Raw genomic sequence first — 19,033 nt, 5'->3', positions numbered from 1 at the left:
GATGATATAACATTGAAAATGGGTGTCCTAAATTTATGTGATAATATTATGGTAAATTATTCAAATTTACTGTCGATAATCCAATTTGTTAATTTCAATTGAGCACCTAAATGCTTTAGTTTGATAGTACCGTCCATATAAAGCTCACCAGGTCGTAAAGTATTCAAACTAAGTTTAGTTTTTGATCGCTAAACATGTACTTTTTACTAATTGTCAGTTTGTGTATTGCGGGAAGTTTGGGTAAGCACCGATTTTTATTCAAGTTTATTGTCATTAATGTGGAGTGTTTCCGAAGCTGATTCTCGGATCGTCAACGGTACAAATGCGGAGGAAGGCGAGTTTCCTTACGCCGTAAGTTTCATCACACCTACACAAATATTAAAACTAAAAATAAAATCCAACAACAGGTTTCCCTCCGATACAACAATAGTCACACTTGCGGAGGAACAATATTAAACGAAAAATTCATCCTCACAGCGGCCCATTGTGTATGCAGAAATTCCGAGTAAGAACATAAATCCTTTTAGACGCTTTCTTTTGTCTTCCACCATTCCACAACGTCGATCGTTTATTTCCAGGCCACGAGATGCATCCTTATACTCAATTCAATACGACGTCCTAAACATAACCAGGGAACCGGTGAACGTAGTGCCGGTAGAAACGATTAACTGTAACAAATTCAGCAGCCAACGTTTAATTTACGACGTTGCAGTTTTAGAGGTGGGTTAATTAGAGCTAATTGTGCAACGAATAAATCGCGTTGATTTCCAGTTGGCATCGCCGATACCGGCAGGTAAATGGACACCCGTGGAGCTGGCTACCGAACTAAACACTGGAAGCAAACAGAAGGGAGTCATCATCGGTTGGGGTAGAATCTACGTAAGTAAATATGCTAACGAGTGCCAAGGTTAACGGTGCTGGGCCAACATGATTATTAAAATTTGATGAACGTGCCCCCGCTGGTCGGCGGCAAGTGCGTACGTGACTGAAGCTTGGGTATTTTTAGCACGGCGGCCCATTAGCGAGGACGCTGCAAAAGATGGATGTGGACGTTTTTACGGACAAGATATGCGGAAGACGCTTCGATAATCATCATCACGTTTGTTTCGGTGCCGGAGTCGGAGGCGCGTGCAACGTAAGTTTATTGGAACTTTTGAGGATCGCATTAAGACTTTGGTTTTAGGGCGATTCTGGCACTGCTTTGATGGTTGACGGGAAACAAGCGGGTATTGCGTCGTTCATCACGAGGGAATGTGGCATTGCCACTGAGGATTATCCCAATGTTTATTCCAGAGTACCGTCTTATCATAAATGGATTGCCGATATTGCTGGATTATAAAAGATTACGTTGTAATTATTTGAATAATTAATTTAAATATAGAAATAAAAGTACTTTAACAACATATTTTTAATTACAATAAACTTTGACGATTTTATATGGGAAATCTGCCCTGGAAGCTTTTTCAATTTGAATTTGGGGAATTATTTTGACATCATATAAAAATAATTCAGTCAAATTTTCAGCTCTTTACCTTAAATAGTTTTCGAATTTTTTAAAAAACCTCTTTTTGATTTTATTTAATTTTTTCAATAGTAAACGTGAAAATTAATATTCAAAATTAAGAATAATTTTTAGACCTCCTTTTTAAAAAGTGTCTAAAAATGTTTTTTAAAGCCGTTTAAAGGACAGGAATTTCAGTGGTAGGGTATGAAAAAAATAAAAATAAATCTTGTTTTCAAAATCTTAAACGCACCAAAACTATTTTGCTGGTAGAGATACATAAAAAATATTTTTTCAGTAATTAAATAATGTAATAAATAAATATTACTTATAATACACAAATTATACATAAAAATATTTAGAAAATTAAAAAATGCATTCCTCCAAAAGCTTAAGGACATTAAAAAAATTTAATTGACTAATATTTATTTATCCAAAATTTAATTCAAATAAAAAAGGTATATTTTTTCTATATTATTTGCAATAATTTCACACTGTTAATAACAGTAAATATAAACATGAATATTTATTTAATAAGATATAATATCTATTTATTAACAATAGGTATTTGAAAGTTTCAGTAGATAATAATAATATATTACTAATTTTAATAAATTTCTAAAGATAGAAATCAAAAAGGTGAATATTTTAAAAGATGTAAATTTTTAGTCGAAAAAATAATTCATAAAAAATTTCAGCTCTTATCTTAACCAGTTTTCGAATTTTTCAATGGTGACTTTGTTTCCAATTCTTAGAAGTACAAAACTAACAACAATTTTTTGACCTCCTTTCTAAAATTGTCAGAAAATGTTATTAAACCTCTTTACACTCAGGAATGTTTTATTTTTTTAAGTGGTGGGATATTATGAATAAATAAATCTTGTTTTCAAAATCTTGTGTTTAAATGCTTCAAAACTCTTCTGCTGGCAAAGCGATACATAAAAAATAATTTTTCAATAATAAAATAATATAATAAATAAATATAACTTATAAAACACTACTTACCCATAGAAATATTTAGAAAATCGAGAAATGCATTCCTCCAAAAGATTAAAGACGTTAAAAAATTTAAATTGACTTTTAAAATATTTAGTTATCCAAAAATTAATTGCAATTTTTTTGTATTATTATCAATAATTTCTCACTGTTAATAATAATAAATATAAACGAAAATATTTATTTAATAATATATAATATTTATTGTCTTAACAATAGATGACTGAAAGTTCCAGTTTATAATATAACTTCAATAAATTTCTAAAAACAATAGAAATTAAAATGATGAATATGTTTTGTATATTAAGTTGAAAAAATAACTTAACCAAATTTTCAGCTCTTTACATTAAACGGTTTTCGAATCTTTCGTTTTTTCGATAATAAAAGTTAAAATTAAATAGTGATTTTTTTTACAATTTTTAGAAGTAAAAAATTTAAACCAATTTTTTAACCTCCTTTTTAAATATTGTTAGAAAATAATTTTTAGAACTCTTTACACTCACTACAAAATACTAAAGACAATTACAATCAAAATTATGAATGTTTTTATGAATAAGTTGTATATTTTTATTTAAAAAAAATTTCTTTATATTTCTCTACCAACAAAAGTTTAAATGTCAAATTTTGAATTTCTTAGTGTAAAAGAATCAAACAAATTTTTATTTTATTTATTTTTTATTTTTATTTTCTTCTGACAAAATTTAGTTTTAGCGGTTAAAAAACTGATTTTAGTTTAGTTTTTGTTCTTAAAAATTCATAATAAAAATTAAATAAAATTTTTTATGGCTTGTAAGAATTGGGAAAAATATCCCCATCATTAATTTTTAATATTTATTGAAAAAAGAAATTTGGCTGAATTTTTATTTGATGTCAAAACGATCCCGGCAAATCCGGTTATACCCTTTTTTCATCGCTCAAGGGTAGTTAAAAATCTAAGTGTTCATCGTAAAAATTTTTAAGACTGCTTCAAATTTTATGATAATTGTTATGTTATTTTATTTAATAAAAATTTAGAAGTAAACAAATGTACAGCTAAAATAATAATAAATTTAACATATGAAAATATTGGTGATATGTTAAAAATTAATTGAATATGTGTAGGAGAAAATATACTATTAATAAAAACAGTCCTGAAAAAAAGTGGTAACAATTACATATTTACAAAATCAATTTTTCTTTCTAATTTACCAATTAAGGGAGTTAAAAATTTAAATGTTTATCGTAAAAGTTTTAAGATTACTTTAAACTGTAAGACAATTGTAATTTTGTTTTATTTAGTAAAAAATTAGAAATAAACAAACAAATATACAGCTGAACTTAACTAGTATCATGATATGGAAGAAAAAAATGATTTAATCAAATTTTAGGAAATCCTTCTAAAAATAATAAAAAGCCGGAAATAAATCAACATTGTCATTATATTAAAATTTTTTAACTTATACCAATTAAAGGTGTATCTAAAACATTTTATTAATAGTATAGAAAGCCTTTACCGAATTCTTATCATATAACTTAAAATAAAATGTTGGTTAACATGTTAAATATTGAAAATGGTTAAACTCTATTATAACTCAACAGGCTGAACAGAGGTCAATAAACTATCATCAGAAAAATGAGTTTTCAGTTGATCTATACATTTTTTACATCACCCAATAGAGAGGCTATAATATGATGATAAATTTTTTTATTGTCTTTCAAAATTTTTTTCAATATTAGCTTTTCTAAATTAAAATCTATTGAGTGGAATTAAGGATTCTCTTCAAAAACAAAAAATCGAAAATTAATAATTAATATTGCATTATAAAATCTGAAACTTTTCATCATTATCATCGTAAATTGAATATACATAAATACCTATTATAAATTATATTTGTCACATTAACATGAAAGGGCCTTAATACCATTCACCAGAATTTCATTCACCCTTTTATTCCTTTAACCCTCCCTCCACAGAAACATATTCCATCACATTTATTTATAATGCTTTGAAATACTGTTCTATAACTTCAATTAATTCGTGAATTAGAATTTGCCTACGCATTCCTCTCATGAAGCACATAAAGATTGGATCCGGAAAAGTCGGTGAAAGTGCATTCAATCACTGAGTAGAGAGGAAAAAAAAGAAGTAGATTCAGGTCTCATCTGCAAAACTGCTCCATGGCCGGATGCAAAGAGTGGGAAGAGCAAAACCGGAGCGTCGGAACGCTGAATGAACGCAGTTGCGTCGGGATGCTTGACGTCGTCTAATCGTTCTCTCCCTGCATTTGGTACATCGGAACAACAGGACCGTTTACGAGGACGTTGCGAAGTTTTATTGTGCGGGGCGTCGCAATCACTGGGATTTTATCTTCGTATTTTTTTTTTTTTGGGGGGGACATATGGCGTATAGTGGGACACGATTTGACGTGGTTTGAGTGATAGTGGGGTTTTGTTTGTCGTTGTTGGACAAACAGGATTGCCGGTTTAAGGTAATGTTTGTTTAGTGTTCATCTTAGCATGTCAAGTCAAAACTTTTTCTGTCATTAAGATATCACATAATAAATAATATAATTCGTAATTAAAATGTTGTACATTATAATTTTAATAAATGGATTATAATTTAAATTTAAATCATGTTCGAGAAAATTAACAACAACAATTTAAATGAACCCTTATTTTCATTTATGATGTTCTAGAATTACAAATTCAATTTGTATTGTTTTGGTAATATCTACATTAATGAACTGAAATCTGATATTTATCGATGAAGATGTTTATAGAGATTACGTTATAAAAGCTTTTCTCACAGGTTTGTTATTGACTCGACACAGATTGATTTTGGTGAGATTTACGTGTTGATACAGAAGTATTAAGTCCAAATAACGGATATAAATATATAATTCTTTAAAGGTAGTTTAGGCAATATAATTAGTGATGTGTTAATTTAATTTGTATACTTTATTTCATAAATAATTATGATATATGTAAATTTAATAGTAATAAAAAGTTAATTTCACAAATACATATTTTTTAATTTATATTTTAAATGTAATTGAAATATACTTATTATTAGTAAACTAAAAACAATTAAATGTCAATATCAATAAAATTAATACAGAATATATGAAGATATGTACTTACAAAAATTATTTTTAAGGCACAACTTATTTTTTATTTAACATTTTTTCACGATACACATTTTATCTTTTTACAACATCGTTTTAAAACAATTCTGTAATAAAAGGTTCAACGTATAAATAAACTTTACCGTTAAAACAACACCGTTTTCAAAACATAAACCTTGTACGAAAGATAATATTTATGATACAATAAAAAATTAAAAAATCTGTTCAGTTATCTTTATCTCTGATAACAGATTAATGTTTACTACGTACGGATAGTTTACTTCAATAATCAATTATATAAACTGAAATAACTGAATTATTAATATGATAATGAGCATATAAGCAGATATATTATTTTCTATTAATACTAATGATTTCCCAAAAAGTCATTATATTTTTTAGTTGAAAAAAATTGTGTAACATTATATATTATTTGAAAACTTTTTTTGACTATTCTATTTATATATTTTTCTTATATTGCAATAAACAATATTAGGTGCTATAATTTGAGAAGATGCTGCATGAAATGAAGTTTAAATGAGGCAATTAATGCCTTGAAGATGAAGAACTTCAAGGTCACCCTGAAACCAACCAAAGAAAATTTTTTGAATCAACCCTTAGAATTAGGTGTTTGAGAATTTTCAATTCTCCCCTTGCACGCAACGCAAATGAAGTTTCTATTGATCGTCTTTTTATATGCGACGAAAAATGGGTTGAATATGACAATTGTCAGTTGGAAAAGTACTTTCAGAATCTCTTAACCAAAAAAAGATTTTGATGACTGTATGGAGTCCAAATTCATGAAAAACTTACTCAAGGACAAACTCTCTTCAATAAAAAGGTTGTTTGCTTCTTCATGAGTATGGAAGATCACAGTATATAATACAAACTCAAGTGAAGCTAAGAATGTTAAATAGAAAGTTTTATCTCATTCTCATTCTATCTTTATATTTCTAGTATTAGTTAGAGATTGAACTCTTCTTCAAATTGAAATGAATTCGCCGATAAAAAATAAATTATTTTAAAGAATGATTTGATATATTAAAATGAAACTATAAAAACATAAAATAGTTCTTTTGGAAGCGCATTCACCATTTTTAACATATTCTTCCACATAAATAAACATTTTTCATTTTTTCTAATACGTTTTTAATACTGTTTATTTAAGGTATAAACTTTGAGTCAACCATTAGAAAAATATTTCATACTATTAATTTTGTTGTATTCCACATAAAGTGAGATTAATAATATTAAGTGTTTGACAATTATCTTACAATCTCATTGCAAGCGACGCAAATGAAGCTTTTATTGATTGTAGTGTTATATGCGACGAAATTGAATATGACAATTGACAGGACATGGGTTGAAGCTGGTAAATCTATTGGAAGAGTGTTTTAAGAATGTTATAACGAAAAAAAGATTTTGGTGATCAAATTCATGTAAAACTTTCAACAAAAAACGGGTTTACTTCTTTATAATAAACACGAAATCATAAGTCACATTATAGTTTCAAAGAGAAATTTTAAATTTTAAATAGGTTCTACATCATCCTCATTCTACTTCTGATTTACCTTTGTAAATTTAAATGAATTTGCTTATAAACTTATTTGAAAATAAAAATGTCTATATATGGTATGTTAAAATAATTTTTTTTGGTTGGTTTTTTATCAAAATATTCTCAAGAAATTATTATCAGAGTTTTACTTTGACTCTAGTTCTTAACTATTTCAACAACAATAAATTCAATAAAAGACCTGCTTATTAGCTATTATTCTGGGTTTTGTTCAAATTGAAAGTATATACTCCATTCAAACTAGGTACATAAACAAAATTATTTGAGTGTTAAGCTTGGGTCATATTGATACCTACTTCATAAATATATTTTGTCAGGGTATTTAGACATAAAGAATATCGTGTTATGCCGGTTTCAGATTTATTTAATTTATAATTTTATTATTGATATTTATTCATTTTTATGTTAAATTACTGAGTTAATTTTTTTAAAAATATTTATTGGATATTTTTAGTTTTAAATATATATAATAATATAATATATATATATATATATAATTTTCCTACAGTTACTTTTGAAATATAAGTTTAAAAAATAGTTGACCTTGATATTCGATAATATAACAATTACAACGACAATAAATTCTATAAAAAAATCTACTACCAATTAATTATTACTCAGTTGTGGTTGAAATTTTAGACAGTGCATTCGCCATTTTTTAAAATGTAAATTTAAATTGTGAAGTTTTTCTATTTTACAGGTTATTTAATATATATTTTGAATATGAAGGGATTCGACATTTATTAATTTTGGCCTACGTGTCAAGTCAAAATGATGGAGGATTATTTTCATTCTTTGTTGAAAATATTAATTTTAAATTATAAATTGAATTCATGTTCGTTATAAATATATATTCTAGAGGCGTATCACAACAAACAAACGAAAAGATGAATAAAACATTTTGTTTCTTTAGAAACTCATAAATTTTCCTCGTCTATTAATTTTTAATTTGTATCCATGCATTCTTTTATTTTCACTGAAACGTGCTAGTTTATATTAAAAACGCTGAAAAAGTCAAGTCTGATAAGCGAAATGGACCATCGTCGTCTGCGAATAATAATTAGTTTGTTCCTTAGAACAAACAAATGTGACACAATTAAAACGAACCCGCATACAACGGTGCAATTAAGACCGGCGAAAATGGGACGTACAATATTATCGGGAGAGCACTGAGTTTCATTAACAATGAAAAAGTTAATCCCCTGTGTCGCACTCACTTATCATCACCAAGTCAAAGAGAAAAAAATGAGCCTTCGCATTAATAAGTGTGTCTGGTGTGTCACCGTTTCGGTAATTACGGTAATATATGTAAGGGGCTAAAACGTGTCGACGTTCGAAACGGGGAGAAATGCTGTACGTGTATGCGTGATATAAATGCGGCGGCAAATTGCGACAATATTTTGACTCGAGGCGTTCACTTCAGAACACGTTCTCGAACCGAAAACACACATTCAAATCTCTTAATTGATACTAGGTGTCTTGTTTTCCCTTATTTTTGTTTGCGCCTTTTATTTTTGCTGGGGTGTTTTTGTGGATTACCGTTTTTTTTTTCACTTTCACTTGGCGTTTCATTAAATCTGTAGATTCCAACAATCGGTTTTAACGGCGTGGGCGTTTCATTGTTAAACGAATGATTAATTACGTGCGTCCGTAAAATATGATGCTTGGCCCCCTCTAACAAAAAGCGGCGACAACAATAAACTTCTGTTCTGTGCCGAAATGAGATATCGATGCTGCTTGGTGTAGTTTCCACCCCCTTTCATCACACACACACACGTATAAAATGGATGGAGGAAACTGAAAAAACAAACTTTAATGTCATAGAGTAGTTCTCCTATAATCGACTGATTAATCCAAAGAGTCAATCAAATTTCTGGGCATACATTGGAGGGCTAACTGTATAGGGACAAACAAGATGACCAGGTATCTGGGAGGAAAAATAAAGGTGTATTTTTAAAGTTTTTTTATTATTATCCGCATTAACCATATAAGGGTTTATTATACATTTGAATATCTTTTAGGTATTGTATCAGGTTAGTGATTGATAATTTGTCCTCTAAGATTGCCTGGGTATGTTGTTTTCTGTTCTTTCTTCTCGGAATTGTTCACATTCGGTCAGTACATGTTTTACAGTTACTCGTCCACGGTGGTTCTTCGGAGCTTGGAAGGTGTCCATGTGTGTATTTTGTATGACCGATTCTATAACGTGTTATTATAATTTGTTCTTTTCTTGTCATCGGTTCTTTAGGAATGCTTAGGACGTGGCGTTTGATGTCATTCAATTTCGTTGAAAGGTTTTCCCAATTTGTTTGCCATAGATGTAGAGCTGCATTTTTAATTTTGTTTTTTATATCTGTTAGGGTTATCTTGTTTTCTTGTTAGACTTCTTCTGAGATAATGGCCATTTTGGCATTTATCCGCGATTTCGTTACCGACCATACCTATGTGTGAAGGGGCCCAGATGAAACAAACTATTTTATTTTTTTGTTGAATTTCATACAAACAGCTTTTAATTTCTTGTAGAAGTGGCTCTTTGCTATACAGTTGTTTTCCCATAATTGAACTTAGTGAATATGTCACTATTAATGCTTTGCTCATTGTTTCATTGTTATTTATCCATTGTATTGTCTTAAATATGGCGTATAGCTCTGCGGTGAATATAGAGGCGTCAGGTGAGAGTCGTTGATGCATCATATATGGGTGTAATTACTGTATATGACTATGATATACTTAAACTCGTTTATTATTCTTTGATGAATGTTTTCATTTTAGTCCCATTTTGTAAGATTTGTATCGCATGAAGGGAGCCCGATTATCCAAGGTACTGCATATTTGTTGGTTGTTTAAAATTTTGTGGTAGTTCTTTCTAGTCTAGCTCATCTTTATACTTAGATATTCTCTTTCCAAAGGTGAGGCTAAGTCTTGGTTTGTCGACTTAAGTTTTGTGGAATCTTGTGGTAGTTGCTGTTGTAGAGTTTGGGTGGTCTTTCGCTGTTGTAACTGTAGCAACATATTTAAAGGATTGTATTTGTTTTCTTAATTTCAGTGGTGGTTCACTAAGAATACTCTCGATAGGACTTGTATAAAAAGCTCCTGTCACTGTCCTCAAAGCCTCACTCTGTATATTTTGTATTGTTTGAAGGATGCAATTCTTGGCTGATGCATATGCAATTGCTGCATAATCAATCCTTGATCTTATTAGACTCTGATATATGTGTAGTAAGCTTTTTTTATCAGTACTCCAGTTATTTTTACTTAAGCATCTCAAGACATTAATTTCTTGTTGAGTCACTTTTCTTAACGATTTACAGTGTTTTTCCCTTTATATTTTTGAAGTTGTTTGAAGGATACTTGTGAATTGAAGGTGCTTTTTGTAGCTAGTCTTTCTTTGCAGCTCCCATTAATTACATTGATTTATAGTTATTTTACCTTACATTTTTTTTATAATAGTATTTCCATCTCTACTACGAATGACAGCCTCACACGTTCTATTCATACTCAAAATCTGGATTTGAATTTCATTTAGGTCCAAATTCTCTCAAATTTCGAGTAATTTCAAAAAATTGTAGATGGTACGTTACTTTCTTGGAACAGTGTATTATAAAATTCATATAACATACACGCATAGAAAAATCATAGTGATATATAAAGATTTATTTTCCAATTTGTAAACTCGTAGTTGAGTAGGAGACACTCTTGTTATTTAAAGAGGATATTTTCCATTCAGAAATACACTGAAGATCTTAAAACCCAATTTAAGAATTTTAGTTGTTCCATCAAAGTATTTTTTAAAGGGCTTAGTTTACATAAAAGTTAATTTTAATCAATATGTAACAGAACCGGTCCAACATAATCATGATACGCGTCTCAAGGAGGATGTTTCAGTGGAATATTGCAGAATATACAAAAGTAGGCACTCATTAAATTACTAGGGCCCTGTTTTTCTAATAAGCTTCCAGTCAAAGAGGATTGTCAAGTAGTGGACCAATCCTTTATAAATTTTTAGTGGACAAGGCGTATTACGATATCGCAGATATTACAATTTTTAACTAATACTGACACTAATAAAAATTATTATTATAATTATAATTATTATTATGAAACTGTCAATTTCCTGTATTCAATTTACGATCCACTTTTTCCAACGTCGAGTAAACAGATGGGATTCGGCGTCCCGTTGCAAATTACCATTGATTTAAATCGGGTCTTAGCAGTGCTCCTCGAACACGTTATGAATATCAAGTTGCGAACGGCTGTTTGAAAAGGTGCGGGTTGAGTTGGTCTCGCGGGGCGCGTTACGGGGTTACACACACATACGCAAACGTCGCTATTTAATTACACTGCGAGAGAATTTTCTTCATTTAGATGTGCAGATTTAGACGGCGCGTGGGGGTGACCTAAAGGAGAATTGCTTCGACGTCACGGCGAGCGAAATATAAACAATATTTGGGGGTATTTGCGGCTTTAATGAATCCACGAGTTAACTTAACAATTTATTTTTACTTTGGTTTATGTTAATTTTATGAATAATTAATTATAGGATTTGGAGATTTAATTTTTCCTAATTAGAAGTACTTTATCTATCTACAAATATTTAAAAAATGTTTTAACGAAGAAAATAGAGACAAAATTTTTGAGTATTTGCTGTTAAAATGAATATAAATAGTTTTAGTTTTAGTTTATATTGTTTTTATGAAGTATTATAAATTTCACTATCTAAGGGGAAGAAATTGTTACATATGTAATAAGTATAGACACTATTTTCAGATATTTAAAACAGAATTTTCCAATACCTTAATTTAACCTTATCATGACAAAAATGCAAAGAAAATTTTTTGTTATTCGTTGTTAAAATGAATATAAATCGTTAACAGATAATACTTTTTAGTTTTAAATTATATTAATTTTATGAATGATTATAAATTCATATCATTTAAGGGGAAGAAATTGTTAAATTTTTAATTTTTAAATATAGGAATTGCTCCAATCAAATATTTAAGCACAATTTCACAATAACTTAAAAGAAAAAAGAAAGTTATAACAAAAAAAAAATACAAATAAAATTTTTGGGTATAAGCTGTCACAAAGAATTAACTATTTATCTGATAATTTTCTTTACTTTGTATTGTTTTTATGAATAATTATAAATTTCACTATTTAGGAGAAAGAAGTAGTTAAATTATACAGGCACTGTCTCCAGTATAAATATTTAATGTATATTTCACGTAAATTAAACTTGTGACTGGGAAATACCAAAAAGATCGTTAAAATGATAAAAATACAAAGAAAATTTTTGGTTATTCGTGGTTAAAATTAATATAAATAGTTAATTGATAATACAATCTAGTTTTAAATTATAATGACTTTATAAATGATTATAAATTTCATCATTTAAGGGGAACAAATTGTTAACTCTTTAATTTTTCACTATAGACACTGCCTCAAGCACAAACACTTAAGCAGAATTTCACATCTTAAATTAAATTAGGACTTCTGGTCTGAGGGATACCAAAGAGAAAAAGAAAGTTATAATGAAAAAAATACAAATCAAATTTTTGGGTATTAGCTGTTAAATTAATATAAATGGTTATTTGATTTTAGTTTATATTGTGTCAATGTAGCAGTTAAATTTATAATTGTTTAAATAGAGGCATTGCCTCCAGTATACATATTTAATGAATATTTCACAATATCGTAAATTAAACTAAAGAAAAATAACGTTGTAACATTGTACTTTGCGTTATTCATTGTTAAAATGAATATAAATAGTTATCTGATAATACTTTTTAGTTTTAGATTATATTGATTTTATAAATGATTATAAATTTCTCCATTTAAGAGGAAGAAAGTGTAAAATGTTTAATTTTCACATATAGACACTGCTTCAGTACAAATATTTAAGTATAATTTCACAATATCTTAATTTGTGATCTGAGGAATATCAAAAAGAAAAATAAAGTTATGAAGAAAAAAATACATATAAAATTTTTGGGTATTAGCTGTTCAAATGAATATGTAAATAGTTATAAAATTCCTTTTAGTTTATATTGTTTTTATGAATAATTGTAAATTTCACTATTTAAGAGAAAGTAGTTAAATTTATAATTTTTGAAATACAGGCCACCAGTAAAAATATTTAGTGAATATTTCACAATATCGTAATTTAAAGTTGTGACATGATGAACACTAAAAAGAAAAAGAAAGTTATAACGAAAAAAAAAACAAATAAAATGTTTGAGTATTAGCTGTGTGAACTTGTGACTTGAGGAATACCATAAAAAAAGTTAGTTAAAAGTTAAAACAAAAAAATGAATATAAATAGTTATCTGATAATTCCTTTTGGCTTATATTGTTTTTATGAATAATTATAAATTTTATTATTTAAGAGAGAAAAATAGATAAATTTATAATTTTTTAAAATACAGGCACTGCCTCCATTATCACAATATCGTAAATTAAATTTATGACTTTAGAAATACCAAAAAGAAAAAGAACGGTACACTGACAAAAATACAAACAAAATTTTTGATTATTCATATAAATAGTTAACTGATAATAAACTAATAGTTGTATTTTATGCAGTTTTTATGAATAATTATAAATTTCACCATCAAAGAGGAAAAAGTTGTCAAAGGTATATTTTTTAAATATAGACACTGCCTTCAATGTAAATGTTTAAACGTTAAATATTTAAACAGTATTTCATAATATCATAATTTAAACAAATATTTGTAGTGCAGAGAAGAGCAAATGGAAAATTGCCTCAAAGTTAAAAATGAAATACAAAGAATATTTTTACAGATTTATGATTAAAATGAATTAAAATACTTTATTATAAATTGTTGATATTAATTTTGATTATATTTTATTTTATAACATATATTAAAATTTATATTTCACACCAATTTAATTTAAAAACACTTTTCGCCATAATAAAGTCATTAAACACACCAACAATTGTTTTGTAACAGGTAATCAACGAATTAATGTAAACTTAATATAGCCATGATTAAAACGTCCTAATAAATATTGATGGACGTCCAAAACCACATACTTTTAGCAAACCCAAATCCAAACCCATTTACCAGAATTGAACAAACAAAATTAAACTGCAACCTGAGTAATTAGTTTCTCATCCGACATCGATACTCTAATCGCACATCCATTCATCTACTGCATAACGTAAATAAAATTCAATTAAAAACGCAATTATATAAATTAAATAAATTTCCATAGAGAAGAAATAATAATGCTGCCTACGCGACGGCAATTGCAGTGGATACAATTAAAAAGGGGACAGTCGTTCGAATCATAAATCTGCATTTTAAATGGCGCACATCAAACGCATAAAATTTTCATTAGGCGCGCGATACCGGTTCGAGCAAGTCTTCAATTTCCTGACCTGAAAAAGTGCGGGACGACGTGGAAAATTGCGCCATTAGGGGCGCTTTTAACGGGGGATTTAGTTATGTTTTAAATAACTATTGGCTCGGGCTTCATTGTCCTGTTGTTGCCCATAAAAAAGAAGTCGACAGGAAGTGTCGTATAAGGGCGCATTTGCATTATTCGATTGTCGGATGACCTTCCAACTGGAGGTAAGTAGAGTGAAAGTTCCAACTTCGGAAACGTAACTCAATAGTTGAGTTTGCAAATTTCGTCCAAGAGAAATACTATGATTGGATAAACTAAACTTGATTAAAACATAATCAGTGGTGGCGGGATTAAATTTTAGTTTCGAAACTAAATTAACTGACTAATTAGTTTCTAAGGTTAAGGCTATAACCCTCATTGATTGGTACGGGTCGTGGGTAAAAAAATGTTTTTTTCCTCTTCCTGTTACTTTTCTTTTCAGATTTATTACACATAAACGTATGTGTAACATTGAAAACAGCCATAAATCCTAATCTATACGAGCAATATTTGTAATCTTTATGTCAATTATGTTAATTAAACCCATTCTATGTCGTATTTTCACTGCAAGTAACACAAAACAAATATATTATATTACGAATGGAACAATGAACTCTGCATTTCCCGGTGTCTATTGATTTATCGCGGTTAATGAAAATAGAGATGCGACATGTGACTTTAAATCACGTAACTGGAAGATGAGAACGAAATTTGTCACAATACATTACCGATATAATATTGAGATGGACGATCCGTATACTGACAATATTTCAAGATCAGTTCCAGTCCATCACGATTCATTACCGTTTCCAATAGTCCAATTCAAATTTAATTTATATAAACACTTTCGTTGTTTTATAAATGGAATGAGCATAAAATGTACAATATCTTTCAATTAAATGTGTGATCAAATGAAAATTTATTCATTGACATCACAATTTAATATAAATTTTTTATTTGGAATATTTTATTTTAATTATTAATTTGTTACCAAGTTTATGATGTTCATTTGACTTTTCATGGTAATTAAATTTGTATTAATTTGCTTTACATTTTTCATTTGCAATAAGTAAAACTGGGAAATATCAAACACCCTGTATAACATATTGGAATGCTATTTATGGTTCCTGATGCTAATTATGGTCTCTTGTTAATGTGTATACCAAGAATTAACTTTTCAATATTACAATCGTTCGTAATATACACAGTAGATCTTAAAGTTAAACAGGAAATGGTAGATCTTCGAAAATATTTTAGAAAAATAGATAATATCATTTTACAATAGCAGATAAACTTCTATATTTATGCATCTTTCAATTCTCTATCTATATTTTTGAATGATGATTTGAATTATTTCAAAAATCAGAATACCCAATGAATTGAATCTTGATAAGTCGAATTAAACATTTGGCACATCCTTCCGCCTCAGGTAAATTCCACAAAGATATCGGAGGTCAAAGTTTGAAGAATTTAACAAACATTTCTGTTTTTAGTTTATTAATAAACATTTTCAATTTATCCATTTAAGTCATGAATTATGAGATAATTCATTATTTATTTAAAAAATAAAGAAATATCATTAAATATATCAATAGAAAAAAAATTAAAATATTTTCAAATATTATTTATGTACAAAATTATTTTAAAAAATTATATTGTTTTTGAAAAAATACACATATAAAAAATTTTAATTATTTTATTGTACATTTTTAGATATTTAATTTTATATTATATATTTATTTTTTTATATGTTGTATTCTCTGAATGGATATTTTGATGTGATATTACAAATATAACACTTAAATATCTTAATTAATTATTTACTTGACATTCATTTAAAAATAAAACAATTTGATGAAAATTAAAAATAAGAAGTTACAAACAATTAATTTTTTTCATTTATAATAAATATTCTAAATAATAGAAATATTTCTAAATAAAAAGTTAAATATTCTTTTTTAATCTTTTTAATGTAATTTTAGATATTTTGAAATATTAGTTATGTCCAAAAAATAATTTTTAAAAAATTATTATATTTATATAAAGACATACATGTAAAAAATTAACTTGTTTATATTTTTAATTATTTAATTTTAAACTTATTTGTTTATCCCCAAGTTAACATATCCTTAGGTTTGATTTTTTACATTTATAAAAAGAAAAAAATATTGTTAGACCTTTTCCTAGGCTCTTGAATTGAGGAAAAAATATTTTAATTAATAAATTATTTTCATGACATTCATTTAAAAATAAGAATGTAATTTACAAAAAATAATTAATTATTTTCATTTATAATTTCAAATAATTGGAATGTTTTTAAATAATTTTTATTTTTTATTATTTTTAAAGATTTTTTGTCCAAAAGTATTTAATAAAATAAACTAATATGTAAATAGTTGTAAATTTGTAAAATATGTACGTAAAAGAAAATTTCTACAAAAACATACATGTAAAAAATGTTTATATTTTTAATTATTTAAATTTAAAGATATTTTTTTTACCTCCAAGGTATCATTTGGACGTGATATTCCGCATTTACAAGTATACCATTTATTTTGGACAATATTTACTTATCTACAAGTTATAAAATTTAGAAGTAAAAAAGAAATTTTTGTAAATGCTTTGACCTTCGATATCTTTTAAACGGTAAGAGTTATGGAAAAATTGTAAGATACCTTTGCAAAGTCTCCAATTTCCTACAAAAAATGTTAATAGAAATATTCTGTAACTGAAGGAAAAATGGAAAACTGAGATGAAGGGGACTTTCCTATTAAAATTATGTTAAGAGGTCATCCTTGGAAAGCATGTTAGGTGTCTAGGAACTAATTTTCCAATTTCAGAAGTTAAAAAACTTAAACCTGTGTTTCGGATAGTGATCCTGCTTGAAAGTCCACCTTAAACTCGAGTTATCTACTGCAAATGAAAGCATATGATTCTTCAGAATATAAATGATAAACAAATTAATCCATTATCCCGTCTATCTTAACCAAACCCAGGAAAACATCCCCTAACCATATCGCCTCCTCCACCATGCTTCACATTAGGTCTAATGTACATGGGAAAATATTAAGCTATATTCATTCCACTTTAAAGAATAAAAACATAAAAAATGTATTTTTAACGTTATGTTAATAAAATGTTCATAGATGAGGCACTACCTCACCCACCTCATCCGCCACTCAAAGAAATTCTTCATTGAGGCATTTTACGGTGTTACAACAGATAAATTAATAATGAACAGAATATAGGGTGTTTAAATGGACAATATGCATTTTATGGAAATATAAATTTTCCAAGAAATAGAATGTTGTTTATTTTTATATCTGTTAAATACAAAAAAGTAAAATAAATTTAACGATGCAAAATAAAAGATAGTGGAAATATTTCCATATGCTAGGAAATTCAAATTATCCACTTCGAAAGACACAAATAATATCAATCTATAAAAACAATTAAAACCTGAAGCATATCCCAACGATAATTGTTTAAAAATATTGTTCAACCTTAAATGAACTCAATCGTTATGACCCATTTTTACTGAAAAGCGCTATGAGAAGCTACTTGAAATTTCTGCGTCACTCCCTCCGACAACACAACTTCACTTTGAATAATTGAGTAAACAGCAACTCGACTGTAGCTCACTTCTGCAGCGCCCGTTCCAGCCTTAACAGATGTAAAACCACTTCGGCAAGTTTAAATTACTCAATAGAACGTATAAAATTTCCGGGCCTAATCGAAATCGAAACGTAACGGTTTCGCTGCAGCAACAAACCAAAACTGGATTTGATGGCTGTCAGTTGTTGTGTGCATCAAGTGAACGAAAGTCCCGGGAAAATATTATGCGGATTAAACGTCGGGGGTTGATAACGCCCGCTTCCTGGAGAGGAAGACATCAATCATCGCAGATAATAAATGTGTTTTCGAACGGACGACCCTTTTTCGGCGTTGCCGACGTTATATCTTTATTTCGGCGCGTGAAATTTTCCGAACGTTTTTGCTGCGACCGGCTAGGGGGTGGTCGGAACTGGATTACGGTTTGTCTGCCTTTTAAACGTCGGACCCCTTTTTTTGTATGCAGCTGTTGCCACCGCTTTTACATCCAATTTGCGAGTCTGAGATTTATCGTGGATTCTCCAATTATTTGGACACCGTGCGTCAACAATAACGGACCGTCGGTGGAAAAAACTGGGGAAAATTTTGAGTTATCGGGAATATTAGGGTTTAAATTGAAGTGCAAATGAAAATGCTGCAACATACGGTGTTTGTAGGTTGAGTAAGTGGGAGTAAATAGATTGTGGTGCACTTTTAAAGGTCAAAAAATTATTGTGAAATATGCTGAAAGCTATTTAAACAATTGTATTAACCATGTGGAGGTAAATCGATTCTATTTCAATTTAAATGTCAAACAAGTGTACGTATTAACGGACGGTTGGTGGAAAAAACTGGGGA

At 28.4% G+C, this 19,033-nt stretch overlaps 1 protein-coding gene across 1 annotated transcript; it reads left to right on the top strand.

Annotated features, from left to right (window-relative positions):
• The first annotated feature begins 192 nt into the window (after positions 1-192).
• LOC109604993 (chymotrypsin-2) lies at positions 193-1,339 on the top strand. The gene is made up of 7 exons (XM_020021549.2): positions 193-240; positions 296-351; positions 408-505; positions 579-720; positions 772-879; positions 1,007-1,135; positions 1,184-1,339. Exons 1-7 carry the CDS (start codon positions 195-197, stop codon positions 1,337-1,339), a joined length of 735 nt encoding a protein of 244 aa, XP_019877108.1. The 5' UTR covers positions 193-194.
• The last annotated feature ends 17,694 nt before the right edge of the window (positions 1,340-19,033 follow it).

This window comes from Aethina tumida, chromosome 2 (assembly GCF_024364675.1).
Source record: "Aethina tumida isolate Nest 87 chromosome 2, icAetTumi1.1, whole genome shotgun sequence".
NCBI classification, from domain to species: Eukaryota; Metazoa; Arthropoda; class Insecta; order Coleoptera; family Nitidulidae; genus Aethina; species Aethina tumida.
The sequence above is the reverse complement of the archived record's forward strand: the minus strand, read 5'-3'. Positions and strand labels throughout refer to the sequence as shown.